The following is a 20412-nucleotide window of genomic DNA, read 5'->3' on the forward strand; positions in this document are numbered from 1 at the left end:
TTGTTGACAATAAGCTGCAGTTTCTTCCATGTTTGACTGTCCATGCCGCCATAACATACTGTAATAGAAGATGTTATGATGGATTCGATAATGGCTGAGTAAAACAGAACAAGCAGTTGATGTTTGATCTGTTATTTTTTAAGCTGCCTAAGAAAGTAAAGTCGTTGTTGGGCTTTTGAAATGATGTGTTCTGCGTTAATTTTCCACTTCATGTTATTGCTGATGTATGTTCCAAGGAATTTAAAAGGGTCGGTGGTGGTGATGGGGTCTCTGTTCATTTGTATGGCTGCTTTAGGATTCGGCAAGCATTGGAAGTCAATAATGAGTTCTTGGGTTTTGGCTGTATTAAGAATAAGGTTGTTGTTTGCACACCAAGTGACAGCTTGGTCTACTGCAGTGCGGTACTGGGTTTCATCATTGTTGGAGATGAGGCCTACAATGGTTGTGTCGTCTGCGTATTTTATTATTTTCACAGAGCTATCCGTGGATGTAAAGTGGATGGTGTAAAGTGAGAAGAGCCAGGGGGAGAGAAAACAGCCCTGAGGAGCACCTGTACTGAGGGTAAGAGGGTGTGAGGTTAGGTTATTAACCTTCACCCTCTGTGGCCTGTTCCACAGGAAGCTCTGAATCCAGTGGCATATGGCCGGGTCAATGTTCATATCCAAGAGTATGGTAAAGAGTTTGTGTGGGTTGATGGAGTTGAAGGTGGTGTATGATTGTTGTAATTATTGTTGCAATTAATCCCATAAAATTAGGATATACCATTTGATGTATTTGGTTTGATACCAAACTATGCAAAGCATTGCAGATCATGAAGTAGACAAAAGCCTATCGTATATACCTCAATTAAATGAGGAAAAAAGAATACAAAAAAAACAAAAACAACTTACAAGGAAGAGGAGACTTAACACTAAGACTTTTGAGTGGTGGCTTGAAGCCCATGAAGACTAGTAACCTAAGCTTTGTCTTCCTCACAACATAATCACCAGGAACTTGTACAGGTTGAACACATTCCAAGACCCTTCAAGATTTAAAAGCCCTACTGCTCGCCTTTCTGTCTATCAGTAGTTGATGAGAATGAAGAAAGCTCTTTGGTAGGGACCAAATCCAGGGGCTTTACTCTATGATAAAAGGAATTACCTTTAAAGAGTTTTGTGTGTTTTCTTACAAAGACATTTTTTTCAGTTGTCTTGATGACGTCGCTTGACTAATAACCCTCATTGGGTGGCTTCTGGTACAGAGATTTTAGAGTTATGGCCAACATTCTCAAAAACTGAAATAATGACCACAGAGTATGTGAAGATAGATCAATGTTTAAATTAGGAGAGTTTGTTAACCACCATCACATAGTACGAGATAGAAGGAAGCTTTGCTGCATATATGAATATACACGTCTGTTGATCCAGTAACTTTGAAAACATGTTTTTTCCCCCCAAATATTTTCACTGATTAGCACATATTCACCCAGTTAAAAACTAAACTAATTACTAAAACTTTATTTTTTAGAGTTAAACCCTGCATACGTCCCAAGGGCACATCCCAAGGGCACATCGGTAGGCACAAGTTTTCTAGACGATATGCTATGAATATGTCCAAATAATTTTTTTCAAAATTCCTCTCAAATTAAAAAAAAAAATCCTTAAGATGGCCAATGTTTATCTCAATGACAGAAACGTGGTAGATAAACTATTCAAAGTATTTCATGCTTCAGTGACTAACAATCCTATTGAGCAACACCCTATGTGGCTGTTACCCAAAACTTAAAACATGAATAGTGATTTTGAAAGCATTATTTGACCAAGGTCTGACCTTGGTATGATAACTTTTAACCTTGCGCTCTGAGGAGAAGCTGATCATACCTGCTGAGGTGGAGGGGGCTGCATGTAACCCTGTGGGGGTGGTGGAGCCTGCATGATAGGTTGGGATGGGGGAGGAGGCTGTGGAGGTGGAGGATGTGGGTGTCCAGTGGTTGCCTGGTAACCAGATGGAGCAGCCATGGGCTGCCCTGTGGTGGCCATGATGTAACTTGTCTGAGGTGGAGGGTGCTGGGACAGCACTGTGGGTGGGGGCTGGAACATTGGGGTAGGCTCAGGGTTCTCACTGGAGCCCTGCCGACTCAGGGTCATCTGGCTGAACTGAGGCGCCAGTTCTTCTCCCTAGGAGAGGTGGTAAAATGGTATTGGTGAGTTAATACAGCACTGCATATTCAGTCTTATCTTCACTCTCATCCACATATGCAAGTTCTTATTCTCTGTAAAATGTTGATACTAGCATGTTCTCATGTAAAGTGCATTAAACTGCATTTTCATGTAAGAAATATACTAAATAAATCCAATTTGATTGATTAAAAAAACATTTCCTTTTTTGCTAACTTTGTATCATCTTTGTAGTTTTTGCCCTTGCACATATTGGTTAAATCATTTTACTCACTGGCTTCATTCTGGATATCTAGGACACAGAAGAGCTCCCTTTGGACAGAACACCCAGTGGACACAACAGTGTTTGACACAATGGTGTTTGACACAAGGGTGTCTAACACCGCTTTCAGTCATGCCTGGGAACAAAAACTCGCTACAACACTGCATGGTAAACTATACTAACTAATTATGACCCCCCCCCCTTTTCTTCCCAGTTGTATCCGGTCAATTACCCCACTCTTCCGAGCTGTCCCGGTTGCTGCTCCACCCCCTCTGCTGATTCGGGGAGGGCTGTAGACTAACACATGCCTCCTCCGATACATGTGGAGTCGCCAGCCGCTTCTTTTCATTTGACAGTGAAGAGTTTTGCTAGGGGGACATAGCGTGTGGAAGGATAACGCTATTCCCCCCAGTTCCCAGTTCCCCCTCCCCCCTGAACAGGCGCAACGACCAACCAGAGGAGGTGCTAGTGCAGTGATCAGGACACATACCCACATCCGGCGTCCCACCCGCAGACATGGCCAATTGTATCTGTAGGGACGCCTGACCAAGCCGGAGGTAACACAGGGATTCGAACCGGCAATCTCCGTGTTGGTAGGCAACGGAAGACTGCCACAGTACCCAGACGCCCCACTAATTATGCTTTCTACTTTACAGAGGCTCGAAGCCCAAGCTTTTGCTTTTTGAGGTTCAACGTTTTTGCACCTTTTCCTGACTGCTTCTGCATGTAAATAACTACTCTCTCTGCTGGCCCTATTGTTAATAACACAGATTTTTAGCTATTACCTGGCAGATAATGGCATATACTAGCTTGAGGCATGAAACAGTCCCACCAAGACACAGGATTCTTTCATGCCTCAACCTAGTATATGCTAACCTGCTGCAGTTCCTTACAGTACCATGGGACTGCTTCATTTCTGACTGGATTCTCTGAGCATTGTTGGAAAAGGTAAAAGAAAAGAAAGTGAGCACATGGTTCGGTAGGTCAGTGGCAGTACTTCTGTGGGTGTACACTACAGAAATATTGTTAAAATAGAGACAAAGAGAGCAATGAAACACAGCTAAATGACATGTCATTGTTGTCACATGCAACCAGTGAAGATAATGCGATAGAAAGTCATGTTCTCTAGTTTTTTTGCATTGCTCAGTCTTTCATTCTGTAGCATCTTGGATCTTACTATGTTAGAAACTGGTGTTATGGCCAACGGAATACGAGCATCATGCATACAAGTCCAATTTACCCCAATTATAAAAATCACATATCTGGATATGAAAATGAAAAGTGCAAGTTAGAAGTTATTAATTGAAATGTCCAATGCTGTCAATGATGTTTGATCCCACTGTTGAGCGACTTCCTTGTTAAATTTGTAGGAATGACCATTTTACCGCAGGCAGTGGGAACTATTGATAAACTACTCAGCCAGAACAAGTGAGAAGTTACAGATAATGGTAAATCATGTGCACGGTTTAACTGACGCACTGTTATTTTGTGTTATTATTGAAAAGACCAGTTTAAGGCTTTTGTTCCTTTGTCCCATAAGATGCCATTGTAAAGCTGAGTCTATCAGTAAGTAAAATGGTATCAAAACATAATATTCACAATGGCAAAAACAACGAAAATAAGACCCAGGTTTTAAAAAACAGTTATCTTTCATATGATTATGTCAAAATTTGGATTATTTACAATGCAGTACATAAATGTGTTTACAAATAGCACCTTGATTTAGTGATTGATTTAGAAACAGGCTATATTGTAATAACAGTAAGATTTTGTATACAGTGCAACTAGAGTACAGTATCAATACTGTTGCATCTTCACATATTATATCTTAAAGATAAAAGATGGGATAAAATAAAGCTTGACATTTTTGCAACCTTTACTAGCAACAAAGTATGCAATGAGTATGCACAGTGTCCAAAAAAAAGATGATTTAAAAAGTTGCAAGTGATAGTTGATGTCTTTATGCATGCTCAGGTACAGAAAGCATAGAAAGCTGAATCAGTTCATCTGGACACAACGTTTATTGAGAGAAACGTTTTATCACTCATCTAAGTGTCTTCTTCAGTCTAAACTGACTGCAGGTATTCCCACCCTTATAAACAATACAGTGGCATGTGGTACATCCTGAGATTTAATTTCAACCCAGGTGTCATCCACAAATCTGAACCAATGGCTAGGTTGTGTTCCTGGACAGGACATCAGAGCCCTCTTTACCACCTCCTCCTTATACAAGTTGGCCACTATAGGTGAGACTGGGGAAACCATAGCACACCCATGCTTCTGCCTATAGTACTGCCCACTGTATGTGAAGTACATGGACTCAAGACACAGCCTCAGGAGCAGACACACTTGGTCAGTGTTAAGGGTGGGCCTATTGCTAAGGGTGGGGTTGTTTTGTAATTTCATATGGACTACCTCCACTGCTTCATCAACAGGAATGCACATGAAGAGAGATGTAACATCATAAGAGACCACTGTTTCATCCCCCTCCATAATGAATTAAATCTCAGGACATACCACATTTAACCGATCACATTAACTCTGTGGACAACCACATCAAGTTCACCAGAAAAGATGTGAAAAATGAGAGGTTAACCTTCTTAGACTGTTAAATTGCAATTGGTAATAGGGGATTGTTGATGTTTACCATAAACCAACGTATACTGATCAATACTTAAGATTTGATTCTCATCATCCACTGGAGCACAAACCTAGGAGTCATCAGGACGCTGTACCACCGAGCTGACAACATCCCCACCGACACAGCGGCTGAGGAAAGGGAGAAATCCCACATTAAACAGACCCTGGTTAAAAGTGGTTATCCTAACTGGGCATTTGTCAAAGCCAGGAAGATGCCCAAACAGTGCACGAGTTGATCGAAGACAGAAGGACAACAGCTGTCTAAGTGTAAACCAGTGATGTTTCTGTATGTGGCGGGCGTGTCGGAGAAGTTGAGATGCGTATTTTCCAAACACCGCGTCACAGTTGCTTTCAAACCCAAAAACACGCTGTGCCAGAAATTGGTCCACGCCAAGGATCGGGTCCCCAGGCACAAACAGAGCAATACAGTGTCGGGAGGCTTGCCATGACTTGTACATTGGAGGAACTAAACAAACGCTGGCCAAGAGAATGGGACAACACAGGAGAGGTAACGCGTCAGGCCAGGACTCCACAGTCTACACCCATCTACAGGCCAGTGGCCACTCTTTCAAGGATGAGGATGTGCACATCCTTGATAGGGAGGAATGCTGGTTTGAACGGGGAGTCAAAAAGGCCATCTATGTTCGGAGGGAACGACCATCCCTGAACCGGCGGGTTAATAGTACAATCTGTCACCATCTTACAATACTGTGATTGCAACTATTCCCCAATCCTCTGCATACTACACATGGCCATTGTAACTCTAGTTAATGGTCACGGTAATTTGCATATGAAAGTGATCGTTGTCTTTGGTCGTTTTGCCACTGTATTGTTTATAAGGGCGGGGATACCTGCAGTCAGTTGAGACTGAAGAGGTCACTTAGATGAGTGATGAAACGTTTGTCTCAAACACTGTGTCCAGATGAACTGATTCAACTTTCTGCGATAGTTGATGTTTTTTACTTGAGCTGTTACTTAAATATGCCATGTGCAATAATATTTATCATTTGGATATATCATATACAGCAATGCCATGAATGGGGTCACGAGCCAACAAGGGTTGTCAGCATTTTCCTAAATGAGAATTGCACTCATATATTTTCGGGTTATAGTTTTAAATTCCAAGTAGAGCTTAATGTGTTGGCCACCAGCACCACCAGTGTTGCCTGTACAACACCATAAGGCTTGGGTCCTTTTGGTCATCAAAGTGGATTGTCCCTAATGTTCTCTGGAATGACATTCCAAGATGAATACCCTATTTTTAAAAAATGAGCAAAGGAACTCATTAGATTAAAAGTAACTTTATCTCCAATCTTAATGACAGCTACACTAAACTGTTAGATTAACTGGAGGACAAGGTGGATAAGACTGAGCATTATTATTATTATCTGTGTACTACTGTACTGCCTACCTCAGTAAGAGCAAAAAGGACATTAAAATAATACTGTTGTGCATAACAAAATACAAAGCATGAGTCTGAATGAGGCATCATTGTCACAGTGTATGGTCTGACTTCTCAGTGAAAAATTTGTTAAAATGAGTGTAGATTTAGGCTGAAATAAGGGTGAAGTGAGAGGCTATGAGAGGGGCCAGTACCATTGTGTACTGCTGGGCAGGAGAGACAGGCAGGAGGACCTGGGGGCAGGAAGGACTGGAGTAGGAGACAGGCTGAGAGGGCTGCAGAGATGCCACCGGCTACACGCAATACCAGAGAGAAGGAGGGGCAAAAAACAAAAACAGAAACAGAGAAAAGGAAGAGAGCGGCAGAACAAAGTCAGTGGGAAAGACTGTTTGAGAATGAGAGAAATAAAAAGAACAAAAATAAATGAAAACACAGATGAGATTTGGGTTATAACACAGAGGGAAATTTGTTAGTAACAAAAATTACGGACATTTACGGGAAAAGATGATTAGTTACAGATGCTATTATTTAAAATGACAAGTATAAAGACCGAAAGAACCTGCTACTAGAAAAGAAAAGCTAAGGAAGTTACCTACACTGAATATCTTTGAAGCTGCCATTTAAAGTCCCCTTGTTCACTTTGTTTTTATACATGGTCTGAGTCAGCCCCAGGCCATGGATCTCTACAGGTCTGCTACTCAAGTCTATCAATCAAGCATGTTAGAAGAGCGCAATCAGTGCAGTGACTAACTAGCTTTGTTTCTATCAAGCTATCATAATTTGACATTTTGAAGTTGTGAATAAAAATCCCAAGTGGAATCGCCAATCCCAATTTAAAAAAACAAACAAACAAAAAAACAGTTGCAAGGTATCAGCCATTCTAATTTTCCTTTTCCCTTTTTTTTCTTTCATGACAAGGTCTTACACACAGGGCAAGTTTTTAACTGCTTAAAACCAGAATACGGGAAAACAAGCTGATTTCCTCTTGATTTTCTTGCACCTTTCAAGTTTTTTTTTTAGCTTAACCTGTGCCCAAGTGATTGACCACAGCATGACAACTGGGTATCACAGAGAGCTATGACAAACTCATGGGGGAAAACACAAATGTCCATTTATGTTGCCCACAATGCCCATAAATTTTGGAAGTACCTTGCAGAAACTGAGGCAATGAGAAGGATGGTTACCTGGGCCATCATGTGGTTGCCCATGGGGTGTTGCTGTGGAGTAGGCAGCAGGGCAGTCTGAGGAGGAGGCTGGGGCTGCTGTGGCTGAGGTTGCTGAGAGGGGCAGGGAAGCAGGCTACGACTGGACTGGGGGGGCGGTACTGGGGGACACATGTCCGGACTCACAAGAGGTAGGCCTGGAGATATGAAGAAAAGGCAAGTGTGGGGTGCAGGAAATGATTACTAATTTTCACGTCAGTATTAAGTAAAAAAATATCAATTCATCCACGGTATATATCCTCTCTTAGTCCAATTCAACTTAGTTGCAGGAAGCTGGAGCCTTTTCCAGCAGATATTGAGTGACACCGCAGGGACTAAGCCAGGATAGGTTGCCAGTCCCTCACACAGCCCACACACCGTCACTCACACACGATTCATACCTTCAGAGCCATACTTTTAGAACACTTTAAAGTGTCCAATTCACCTAAGATTCATGCCATTGGAACTTGAAAACTGGACTAAGAGGAGGAAACAAGTCTTAGAAGGACTAGAAACTAACCCAGGACACACTTTGAGGCAGCAATAATAACCACCAAGCCAATGCGCTACCCTGAATAAAATGATTAAAAAAAAAGTAGAAACGTTTACAGTTTAACATATTTCCCCATATAATTTATAGGCACTTTCAGACTGGAGGAACTTTTTCATAGTTCTAAGAACTGTTGGAAGAACTACCCCCTTGTTATAGTGTCCACACTATTGGAACTGGGAATGATTGTAGTTCTTAGAACACCATTTTGAGGGACTTTTTTAGATTACTTAGCCTTTATCAGGGTAGGTAATCTCCCAGCACAAGAAGAATCTTGAGTGCCAAGTTTTCGGTGATTGGACCAGACATAAGTTTGCATTGATTGGTCAAATGCATGAGCAGCATCGGCAACCACCATTTTAAAAAACCCATGTAAAACGTTAGGCATGTACACAACAGCTCTTAGCCTTTAAAAATGGAACAAAACACAGATGAATGGACTGACAATGAAGTCCAGGCTTTGAGCCTATATGTAATTCCATAGTCTAAATTCGCACATCTCCTTTCTAACTCCGTTATCATCATGAAACCCTACAGCCATTTCCCTCTCCCCCTTGCCCTTACCAGTGCGGGAGCCCCTGCAGCTGCCTTGGGAGCCTTTGCTGCTGCCCAGGCTGTCACCTCGGGTGAGAATGGAGATGCCGGAGAAACTGCTGGCCTTGGTGACGGGTGGCCGCAGGGTGCGGTTGGAGCTGTCCGAGTCAGTGCTGCTCCAGGGTCGTGGCTCCAGGCACTTCATATCGCTGTCGGTGCTGCTCTGACGGCTGCTAGAGGCCCGGCTGGAGCTTTCCCTGTTCCCCCTGGGAGACATATTAGAGGGAGAGGGGGTCGGGAATGGAGAAAGAATGGTAGAGAGGGACGAGGATAAGGGAACCATGAAGTGAAGAAGAGAGAAAGGAGAGACAGGAAAGGAGAAGGAGATGACAAAAGGGTGGAGGAGGTGAAGAGGAGCAGGGGGAGGTCGGGTAGGGATTGAGAGGGGAAGAGGTGAAGTAACAGGTGGAAGACCATAAAGCCAAGGGAGTTCAGAGAGAGGAGGTAGAGAGAGAGAGATGGAAGGAGAAGTGCCACATAAAGGAAGAGCAGAGTTGAAAAGAGGGGAAAGTCAGAAGAGGAAAAATGAAGGAATGTATTCAATACAGAGAAAAAACAAAACAAACAGGAATAAGAGGCAAAAATAGGGGGTGGATGGGGGCAAGTGAGGGGGGAAGAGTTGGGGTGGATAAACAGTATGATCATTAACAGGTTGGGAAGAATGCACAATTTGACAGGCTGGTAGGATGGGGCATTCAACAGACAGATGCATGTTGGCTGGTTGGGTTAAACCACAATTTGAAAAAAAAAAGAAAAAAAAAGAAGAAAAAAAGTCAGGCAACAGACCCCCACATTATTACCCCCTATGACACTTAATTCCACACACATTCAAACAAATCCCAAACCAATCCAAGGAACAAAAACAAACATGCAGGTAAAAGTAGATGCTCAACAACCAGGGTGATTGAGGAGACATTAGAATGACACTGAAAGAGACAAACATCCATGTGACTGACACACAGGCCACCCATCACTAGGGACACATTCACGTGAGGGATATTACAAAGTGAGCATGTAAATACATGTCATATAGTTCACACAAACGAACACCAATTAACGTGCACACAGACCTACACATACTGTTAAGTACATACAGATGAACTGACGCACAACCACACCCACGCAGACCTCTACATGAACAACCAAATGTACACAACCACACTGACAAGTCACAGACAATCTTCCAAATAGCCACTTGCTGACACTGGTTCACCACTATGATTTGTTTTTGTTTAAACTACATGACTGTATACACACTCATTGCCTTTTGGTGTGTTGCTGTGATGCTGTCACCCTGGGTAAGGGCAGCTGCCAAGAAAACCAACGACCAAAAATTGTAAGTAAATCAATACTGTGGGAGACCCCTCCAACACAGGTCAGGCTGGGCTTTCCAATGCTATGTGAGGATTAACAATAGCATTGTTATCTAAAGACATTACAGTGATGGCCAAAGTGCTATGATGCTTGCAAACTTAGTTTCCTGTATAATAATAATGATAATAATAATAAAAGTGAGGGTTAGCCTGATATGCAATTAAATGAAAGAAGATATAACACAACAAAGATTGGTGTGATATTTTAGCAATACTGAAACATCAAGCTGACATGCCAACACACAACTACACCTCTACATTGTAGACAATAGAGACAACCGAGTTAAGGTGGCTATAAAGTGGCTCTCTGCATTTTCTGAAATGTGGCGAGAATATGGAGGGGAACAGAGCAGAGTAAGGAGGCAGCAAAATTAAATAAAACTAAAAGCACGTTATCACTGAATTGAGGGGAATCTCAGCGAGCAGGACAGAGAGGTTTTAAACTACAGAACCATGGATTTGGTGACTGGGGCTTGAATGTGGCTGTGGCTGATAAATATTCCAGAGAGATTGTAATTAATTGGGGGCCCTTTCTCCATGCAGCCTATTTTAAGGGAGGGAGCTGCTGTACTGCCTCTCACTTGCACAATGTGCACTTGTTCACTGTGCTCTGGAGACCGAGCAGGGAGAGGAAGAGGAGGAGATGAGGGAGGAAGGAAGGATACAGCTGTACATCGCATGATCTTCCATGTCTCCTATTTTCTAATGAGTATCTCTCCATCACACACACACACACACACACACACACACACCAGGGAACAACAGTGTATTATTCTACAGCGCTTTCATCGCTGTTCATGTTTATTAGACAGATTAATCAATGTCTCACTATAGCTGCCATTATTTTCCCGGAGTGTTTAAAAATACTTTTCTTTTGGCTCATCTAATCTTGTGGTAGTCTTTAATTTTACTATTGTGTATTCTGTCAGCTAAATGGAAGAAGCACCGAGGGCGGTCTGACAGGACACGGAAGTGGGGCAGGCTAAGCTAACTGCTAGCCCATGCAGACTGGCAGTTCCGACAGTCATCCTGGCTGGTTCTCTTGGACAGTGTATTATTATTATTTTTTTATTTGAACATGTTGGATATATGTGTTTTTATAGTTTTGTAGTTTTTGTAGTTTGTATATACGTGTTCTTGTAGTTTTGATACGTGTTTTTGTCTTTGTGTTACACTGCTGTGGGCTGGGGGGAAATATTTCATTTCACGTACTCAAGTGCATGAAATGACAAATAAATGTTCCTAATTCCTAAAGTAAACATTTAATATACCTCCTATTAATTTGGGGTCTTTATGTATAATGTAAACTTCATACATTTAAAATGTAAAAGGCTAAAATATGTTGCCAAAACCATTTAAAAGTCTGACAGTCAAACTTTTACAATGGATAAGGAATAAAAAAATGGAGACATTTTAGATTGTATATCATTAACTTCAGCAAATGTTTGCTTGACTTTACATATTGGTTTCACTATTTGAAAAATTACACTAAGGAGATTTGCTGTTCAATAGAGCATGAGAGAGACTGACTGACATGTATTCTCTTATAAGGAAGGTTTTTGAAAGCAGAAGGGTACATCAAGAAAAGGAACATTGTTTTTGGCTGGACAATACTTAGATCTAATTGCAGGTATTTTTATGAATGTGATATCTATGCAATCAAAATAAATACAAACAAATACTACTGGGGAACATCAACTTCAAATCATAAGACTGTCAACATAAGGTGTCACTTGAAATATTATAATTTTAAAACAATCCCTTCACTCCCCAAGGAAAAAAAAAAAGATCCTAAAGAGTATATACCAAATGGTGTAAAAAAGCCTCGAGTTACATAATTTACAATAAATGCTAAACATAGAAAAGGCTTTAAGGGTGTAGAGACCTTGGCCAACAACAAATAGTTTTACCCTGTTATGTATGGAAAAATAAAGGTATGAAGCAAAATATACAATAGAATATAAGTGCCGGCACTCACTGAATGGAATGTGATAAGCTTTTAACATAAGCCTGGAAAGGGGAAAACATTTTTACAAAATTAAATGCCTCACAGACTGATCTGTTGTCAAACTGTCTGTTTTTGTTTCACCATTATATAATACTTTTTTGTGCCAGACTGCAATAGGTGACATGGCTGAAATTATATAAATGGTAAAAAAGATCTTAAAACCAAATAAACCATGAAACATCAACAAAATGACTGTGGAACAATACAATTAATGATTATAAAAGAAGTAGTAATGGTGGGAGGGGGGGTAAGGAGGTCAGTCAGTTCTCGGTGAAACCAAAAAGCAGCCATGCATGGGCCTTGGGAAGCCCCACAGTGCAGTGTTGAGGGAGCGATCCATCAGCCGAATTACGCCAGGCAAAGATACAGAAACACCACATGTCAATTCAACACCACCACCATCACCACTAGACCACTGTCATTGATTGGCATGACAACACACAGGTAGAGTCAGCAGCACAACCCAGTACCTAAAGATCTGCCTCCTCTTTTGAGAGATAGAGGAGTAGCCCTCAGTGGAAAGTCTGTTTGGGTCGACATTGGGAGAAAAATTCTAGGGTTACAGGGCTGGCTTGGAGGAATGGGGATGGTGTTGGAAAGGGTGAGGAGGGTGAACAGGAAGAGGGGAGGGTGAATGGGAAGAGGGGAGGGTGAATGGGAAGAAGAGGAGGGTGAATGGGAAGAAGGGAGGAAGGGGAGTTGAGGTAGGCACAGTGCTGAACTTTTACCCCTGGGAAAAAAATGCAGGCAAAGCAGAAACTTTGACTGGTCAAAGGCCCACACTTCACTTTCTCTCCCTCTCAGCATATTGACTACTAATCTTTCATCCACAACAGCCAGGGGCTTGGGAGGGAGGTGGAGTTTAACTGAGTGAGGCTGGGTGCACACTAGAAGATAATGAGACCAATGTAAATTAGCCAAGGCCAACAACTGGAGGGGAAATCAGAGTAATTATTGGGACTAATGATTGGCAAAGATTATCTGACACTGTGAGGGGTTTAAAGATCTAGACTCCAAACCACTCTGTTGGACTCAACTCATCTGGATTGACCAGAGGATTTTCAAACATGTTTACATTTAACAACTTGACATCTGCACTGCTCCTGAGCTAATCCCTTGTTGGAAACTGAAGATAACTGATGAGAACAGAGTTTAGAGCAAGGTAAAACGAGGTGAACAGAAGAATTTTTAAAGCTCAACGCACAGAGATAGACAAAGGAGAAAAAAAATGAACAGCTGTCAATTCAAATTTCCTCTGTACATTTACTTATTTTAGCAAAGCAAGTTCAATCTGGCTGCTCGTCCCCATTGTCATGTTGAATGAAATGTCATATTGAGGTCCTGAAATCAGTGATGTGCCAGGTACCAAGAGCATAATCTGTTGTATTTATAGCTACAGGTTAAGTGTGTGAAACCACCATCTTTGCCAAAGTGTGTAGTCTGAATGCACTTATGGTTGTGACATCATGTTTCAACATTAATATTCAAAGAGCGGCATTTTCAAAATCAAGATTTTAAAGTCTTCTAAGTGTGCATCTAGTCTCAGCTACCATTTAATCCTGGCATTGATCTTCTACTATCAACTTTCATCATCTTTTCCAAAGAAACAATGTCCCTCCTGCCCACGCTAAATCTTTCGTCATTGCTAAATACTTACATATTGGACGCAGGGAAAAAAAAAATCAATATTGATTATTTGTATGGAATAAAAGAAAGCTAAACAAATAACTATATAAACAAGACTTCACGTGTCTTTCCCAGAGGACATTTTAGGAAGTAAAATTGGACTCTATTAGAAGTTGTACAGAGACTTGGCATGTTTTGTAAAGATTGCTCTTGCTATTGACTCTATAGAACCCTACTGTTTGAATCTGATGAAAATAATATAACTTGAGGGAGGGTAGATAGGGAGGGGGCACACGAGTCTCCAGAGGGGAATACATCATCTTACCTGTTGTCGTTGATGTATCCATTTTGAGAAGACTGTAAAAAGAAAGACACCTGGACATTACGAATAGCTTCACTCAGCCAACTTAATTGTGAAAAATTTGTCTTTTTAAAATTCTATCAAAGTAACACTTTTTTAGGGCTGACCTCACAAGATTTTAGGATGGGATATGTGACTGGGCAGAACCCAGCCACTGAGGATACACAAGCCAGTGCATTCTTAGTGTTGGTCCCAAGCCCAGATAAATGGGGAGGGTTGCGTCAAGAAGGGCATTCGATGTAAAACCTTTGCCAAATCAAATACGCGGATCATAAATCAGATTTATGATCGGTCGAGAATCAGTTGAGGCCCTGGATCAGTCGAGGCCCGGGTTACCAATGACTGCCACTAGTACTGTTGGCCAGCAGGGTGCTGGTGGAAACTATGCTACTGTTGGGCAAAGGAGAAGGGGAGGGGAAAGGCAAGTCTAAAGGCAGTGGGAGAGGAGGAAGGGTAAGAGTGTGGAGGTGAGAGTCGGAACTTTGAATGTTGGCACTATGACTGGTAAAGGGAGAGAGCTGGCTGATATGATGGAGAGAAGGAAGGTAGATACACTGTGTGTGTAGCAGACCAGGAGGAAGGGGAGTAAGGCATCAGAAGTGAGTTCAAACTGTTCTACCATGGTGTGGATGGGAGGAAAAAAGGGGTATGGGTAATTCTGAAGGAAGAGTATGTCAATATTGTGCTGAAGGTGAAGAGAGTTTCAGACAGAGTGATGAGTATGAACCTGGAAATCGAAGGTGTGATGATGAATTATCAGAGCATACGCCCCGCAACTTGGGTGTGAGATGGAAGAGAAGAAGAATTCTGGAGTGACTTAGATGAAGTGGCGGAGAGTGTTACCCAAGGAGGAGAGAGTGGTGATTGGAGCGGACTTCAATAGGCATGTTGGTGAAGGCAACAGAGGTGATGAGGAGTTGCTGGACAGGTATAGTGTCAAGGAGAGTAATGTGGAAGGACAGATGGTGGTAGATTAGAGGAACGCAGGGTGACATATAAAAGTTGAGGAAAGTGCACACAGGTGGACTATATCTTATGTAGGTGGCGTGATCTGAAAAGGTTTGGAGACTGCAAGGTAATGACAGGAGAGAACATAGTTAGGCACCATCGAATGGCGGTCTGTAGGATAAATCTGGAGATCAAGAAGAGGAAGAGAGTGAAGGCAGAGCTAAGGATCAAATGGTGGAAGTTGAAGAAGAAAGACTGTTGTGTGGAGTTCAGGGAGGAGTTAAGACAGGCACTGGATGGTAGTGAAGAGTTGCCGGATGGCTGGGCAACCACTGCAGAAATAATGAGGGAGACAGCTAGTTAAGTATTTGCTGTTTCATCTGGACAGAGGAAAGAAGACAAGGAGACTTGGTGGTGGAAAGAGGAAGTACAGCAAAGTATACAGAGGAAGGGGTTGGAAAAGAAGAAGTGTGATAGAGAGATGAAGAAAGTAGACAGGAGTACAAGGAGATGCGGCATAAAGTGAAGACAGAGGTGGGGAAGGCAAAGGCAAAGGAAAAGGCGTACGGTGAGTTATATGAGAGGTTGGACACTAAGGAAGGAGAAAAGGACTTGTACCGATTGACTAGACAGAGGGACCAAGCTGGGACAGATGTGCAGCAGGTTAGGGCAATGCAGGATAGAGATGGAAATTTGCTGACAAGCGAGCAGAGTGTGTTGAGAAGGTGGAAGGAATACTTTGAGGGGCTGATGAATGAAGAAAATGAGAGCGAGAGGGTTGGATGATGTGGGGATAGTGAATCAGGAAATGCCGTGGATTAGCAAAGAAGAAATAAGGGCAGCTATGAAGAGGAAGAAGAGTGGAAAGGCGGTTGGGTCCAGATCACATACTACCTGTGGAGGCATGGAAGTGTTGAGGAGAGATGGCAGTTGAGTTTTTAACTAGATTATTTAACACAATCTTGGAAAGTGAGAAGATGTCTGAGGAGTGGAGAAGAAGCATACTGGTACTGATTTTCAAGAACAAGGGTGATGTGCAGAGCTGTAGTAACTAGAGGTTTAAAGTTGATCAGTTACAGCATGAAGATATGGGAAAGAGTAGTGGAAGCTAGGTTAAGAGAGAATGTTGATGGAGAAGTATAGAGAAGGTCAGAAGCAGTTACGTTGTGTCTTTGTGGATTTAGAGAAAGCATATGACAGGGTGCTGACAGAGGAGGTGTGGTATTGTATGAGGAAGTCGGGAGTGGCAGAGAAGTATGTAAGAGTGGTGTAGGATATGTATGAGGGCAGAGTGACAGTGGTGAGGTGTGCAGTAAGTAGGAATGATGGATGGGTTCAAGGTGGAAGTGGGATTACAACAAGGATTGGCTTTGAGCCCTTTCTTGTTTGTAATGGTGATGGACAGGTTGACTAACGAGATCAGGTAGAAGTCTCCATGGACTATGACGTTCGTGGATGACATTGTGATCTGTAGCGAGAGTAGGGAGCAGGTTGAGGAGAGCCTGGAGAGATGGAGGTATGCACTAGAGAGAAGAGGAATGAAAATCAGTTGGAACAAGACGAAATACATACATGAACGAGAGGGAGGACAGCAGAATGGTGAGGATGCAAGGAGTAGAGGTGACAAAGGCATATGAATTTAAACACTTGGACTCAACTGTTCAAAGTAATGGGGAGTGCGGAAGAGAGGTGAAGAAGAGAGTACAGGCAGGGTGGAGTGGGTGGAGAAGAGTGTCAGGAGTGATTTGCGACAGAAGGGTACCAGCAAGAGTTAAAGGAAGGTTTACAAGATGGTAGTGAGAACAGCTATGCTGTATGGTTTGGAAACAGTGGCACTGACAAAAAGACAGGAGGTGGAGCTGGAGTTGGCAGAGTTGAAGATGCTAAGATTTTCATTGGGAGTGATGAAGAAGGACAGGATTAGGCACGAGTATATTAGAGGGATAGCTCAGGTTGGATGGTTTGGAGACAAAGCAAGAGAGGCAAGATTGAGATGGTTTGGACATGTGTGGAGGAGAGATGCTGGGTATATTGGGAGAAGGATGCTGAATATGGAGCTGCCAGGCAAGAGGAAAAGAGGAAGGTCAAAGAAGAGGTGGGGGGACATGCAGGTGGCTGGCATGACAGAGGAAGATGCAGATAGCAGAAAGAGATGGAAATGAATGATCCACTGTAGCAACCCCTAACAGGAGCAGCCAAAAGTAGTAGTAGTAGTAATAATAATAATAATAATAATAATAATAAATAATAACATCTGGATGGAAACATGGCTATTCTCAGTGCTGACTGCTTTGCTGGAGCCATAACTTACTTCTCGGGCAAAGATCCGGTCTCGTACCCGCTGGTACTCCTCCTCTCGCTCCTCAATGGACTTGCTGCGCCGCCCGTCCTGCAGCGGCACACGAATCTGTCATTTTAGGATGACAAAATCAACAGAGTTAAGCACACTTCAACATAACTTCACAATAATTTACTCACTGCCTAAGGAGCACTGATATTTTCCAGTACTGCCACAAACTGCAATACATCACAGTACTTAACTGATCATTAAGGAGCGCTAATAATTCCCAATTATGCACTATACTTCACTAATCTCTGAGCAACTAGCTTGGCAAATAATGTAGCAGCAAAGCACCGTTTGATACAAAGATGTGATGCAGGAGACATAATCAGGGTTTCTAAACATTTTACATTTCAAAGATGAAAAAAAATAATAAAATAAAATAAAAGATTCAAAGATAAAAAAAAGATTCAAACGTTTGGATATATGTGTACTTGTAGTTTTTGGGAATGTGTTTTTGTCTTTGTGTTGCACTGTTGTGGGCTGGGGGAAATTATATTTCGTTTTATTTCATGTCAGCAAGTACATGAAGTGAAATGACAAAGTGTTCCTGATTCCTGATTCTGTGGCTTCCCAGTAGTGTTCCCTACATATTCAAATCCAAAAATTCAAAGTTTGGGCGGAATACCTATGTTTTAACATCAAAATGCTATTTTCCCAAGCACTTCTAAAAACTTTCCCATGTGACCTGATGTAGGTTTCTCATCTCATCATCAGCCACTTCTTCGGGGATGGGTCGCGGTGGCAGCAAGCTAAGTAGGGCACTCCAGACGTCCCTCTCCCCTGTAACGCCCTCAGGTCCTACTGGGGGATCTCAAGGCGTTCCCAGGCCAGATTGGACGTGTAGTCCCTCCAGCGAGTTCTGGGTCTACCCTGGGGTCTCCTCCCAGTTGGACGTATCTAGAAAACTTCCAAAGGAAGGCACCCAGGAGGCATCCTAATCAGATGCCCGAACCATCTCAACTGGTTCCTTTCGATGCGAAGGAGCAGCGGCTCTACTCCAAGCTCCCTCCGGATGTCCGAGCTCCTCACCCTATCTCTAAGGCTGAGCCCAGACACCCTACAGAGGAAACTCATTTCAGCCGCTTGTATCCGTGATCTCACCCTTTCGGTCACTACCCAAAGCTCATGACCATAGGTGAGAGCTGGAACGAAGGCTGACTGGTAAATTGAGAGCTTTGCCTTCCGGCTCAGCTCCCTCTTCACCACAACGGTCCAGTACAACGCTTGGATTACTGCTGATGCTGCACCAATCCTATGCTCCATCCTACCATCACTTGTGAACAAGACCCCGAGATACTTGAACTCCTTCACTTGAGGCAACAACTCATCCCCAATCCAAAGGGAGCAATCCACCATTTTCTGGTAGAGAACCATGGCCTCAGACTTGGAGGTGCTGACTCTCATTCCGGCCATTTCACACTCAGCTGCACCTCTGACGTAGGTTTCTGCACTTTCTTTTATCACTTTCATCACTCTCCATGCTTACACTGCTTGCAAACTGTGTGTATGGTGGGGGGTTTGAGGGAGGGGAGGGCATCAACTCTAACCCGTGTCACTGCTTTTTGCTAATGGCTGAGTGGGCGTTTCCATTTGAATGACCAGGAAAATAATGCGGATGGTGTTGCCCTTTAAGGACCAAACACAGCTAAATAAAATACAGAACATTTCAACTGAAACTGGTCTTTTATTGAAACTAAAAACATACGCGTGACAATTCAATTTTTGTCAATTAAACTGGAATGCCAATAGTGGATTTGAAACCCTAGCAGGGAACTAGAATGGAGGCCATGTGTCCAATGAATTTACTTATACATTATTATTAAGACATGGCAAATGTCATTTGGGACAATGCCGGTATTTGGATTAGCGAAAAAAGGAAAACTTATAATTAAACACAAAAGAACAATGAACCAAATGCAATCTGCTGCGAGGCGTGCTGCAAACTTGCGGCTACCCGTTTTTCCTCTGTAGCCTACTGTTGCTAGCTACCTGCTGGTGCCTTCCTAAAGAGTAACTACAGCTCACTGCCCAGCTGGAATATGTGCTTATGCAAACTCTCTCAGTGAAAGCAAGTAGCTGCCAGCATTTTAAATGTTTTTAAAGTGAAATTTACCTTTGTCATGGATGTATGATCAATTTATTGATGCAAATGCTGTATTAAAAATTTGGAAATAGAAGCAATAAATGTGAACCGTGAGTATATTTCCAGACTCTTGCTCTTTTCGTACTTTTCCAGACCCGATATTATCAAAATCCAATTCCATACTTTGTGATACTTATCATGCCTGAGCTGGAAACCTGTGTAATGAGATCCATGTACACATTAAAATTCAAAACATTTGATTTATATACACATAGCAGGAGTGTGTGGAACAATAATTCATGTAGAACAATAATTATTTTTTATTTTACTTTTCCCCAGGAACAGTCAAAGCAAAATCAAAGTGACATGTTTGCCTACTTAGAAACAGAGGTGACTATCATATTGAATCTATCTGTTCCCTTAAACTACTTGATAAAATTAACAAGATAAACAAAAGAGAACATTTCTCTCTCCTCGTACGCACTTGACCAGGGCATCCCTACGCTTTTCAGCATATAGTAAATATTTGGAAAACTGAAAGACTCTGACACCTAAAGTACACAATAACAACAACATTATTGTCGTTATATGCAGTGTGAGTGAGATATACGCTACAGCTTTCTTCTGAGCAAAATGCAATGTACCTGATTATCGTCCTTATCCATACTGGCATCGTCCCTTTTGAGTATAAACTTCTTCTGGAAGTCCATGTTGCGCTCATCCTTGATGTGCTCAGAGAACCTTTGCTCTGGGCTGCAGAAAGACACCACCAACAAAGGGCGAAGAATATCAACATAAAAGGGTAGAGAATTATGTACCACCACAGAAGTAAAATTTTTTTCAAGATCAACAAACACATCATT

The 20412-nt window shown here is 42.2% G+C and overlaps 1 protein-coding gene across 1 annotated transcript in view; it reads right to left on the reverse strand.

Annotated features, from left to right (window-relative positions):
* Positions 1 to 20412, reverse strand: part of LOC130106623 (R3H domain-containing protein 2) — a 142545-nt gene that overhangs the window by 39606 nt on the left and 82527 nt on the right. Inside the window, exons 12-18 of the mRNA XM_056272804.1 lie at positions 20194 to 20302; positions 17434 to 17529; positions 14139 to 14188; positions 12658 to 12711; positions 8777 to 9012; positions 7645 to 7820; positions 1860 to 2156 (exon numbers count right to left, since the gene is read on the reverse strand). Coding sequence (XP_056128779.1) covers positions 1860 to 2156; positions 7645 to 7820; positions 8777 to 9012; positions 12658 to 12711; positions 14139 to 14188; positions 17434 to 17529; positions 20194 to 20302 — 1018 coding nt within the window. The remainder of the gene's footprint in view (positions 1 to 1859; positions 2157 to 7644; positions 7821 to 8776; positions 9013 to 12657; positions 12712 to 14138; positions 14189 to 17433; positions 17530 to 20193; positions 20303 to 20412) is intronic.

The sequence above is a fragment of the Lampris incognitus genome, chromosome 2 (genome assembly GCF_029633865.1).
Source record: "Lampris incognitus isolate fLamInc1 chromosome 2, fLamInc1.hap2, whole genome shotgun sequence".
Lineage (NCBI taxonomy): Eukaryota > Metazoa > Chordata > Actinopteri > Lampriformes > Lampridae > Lampris > Lampris incognitus.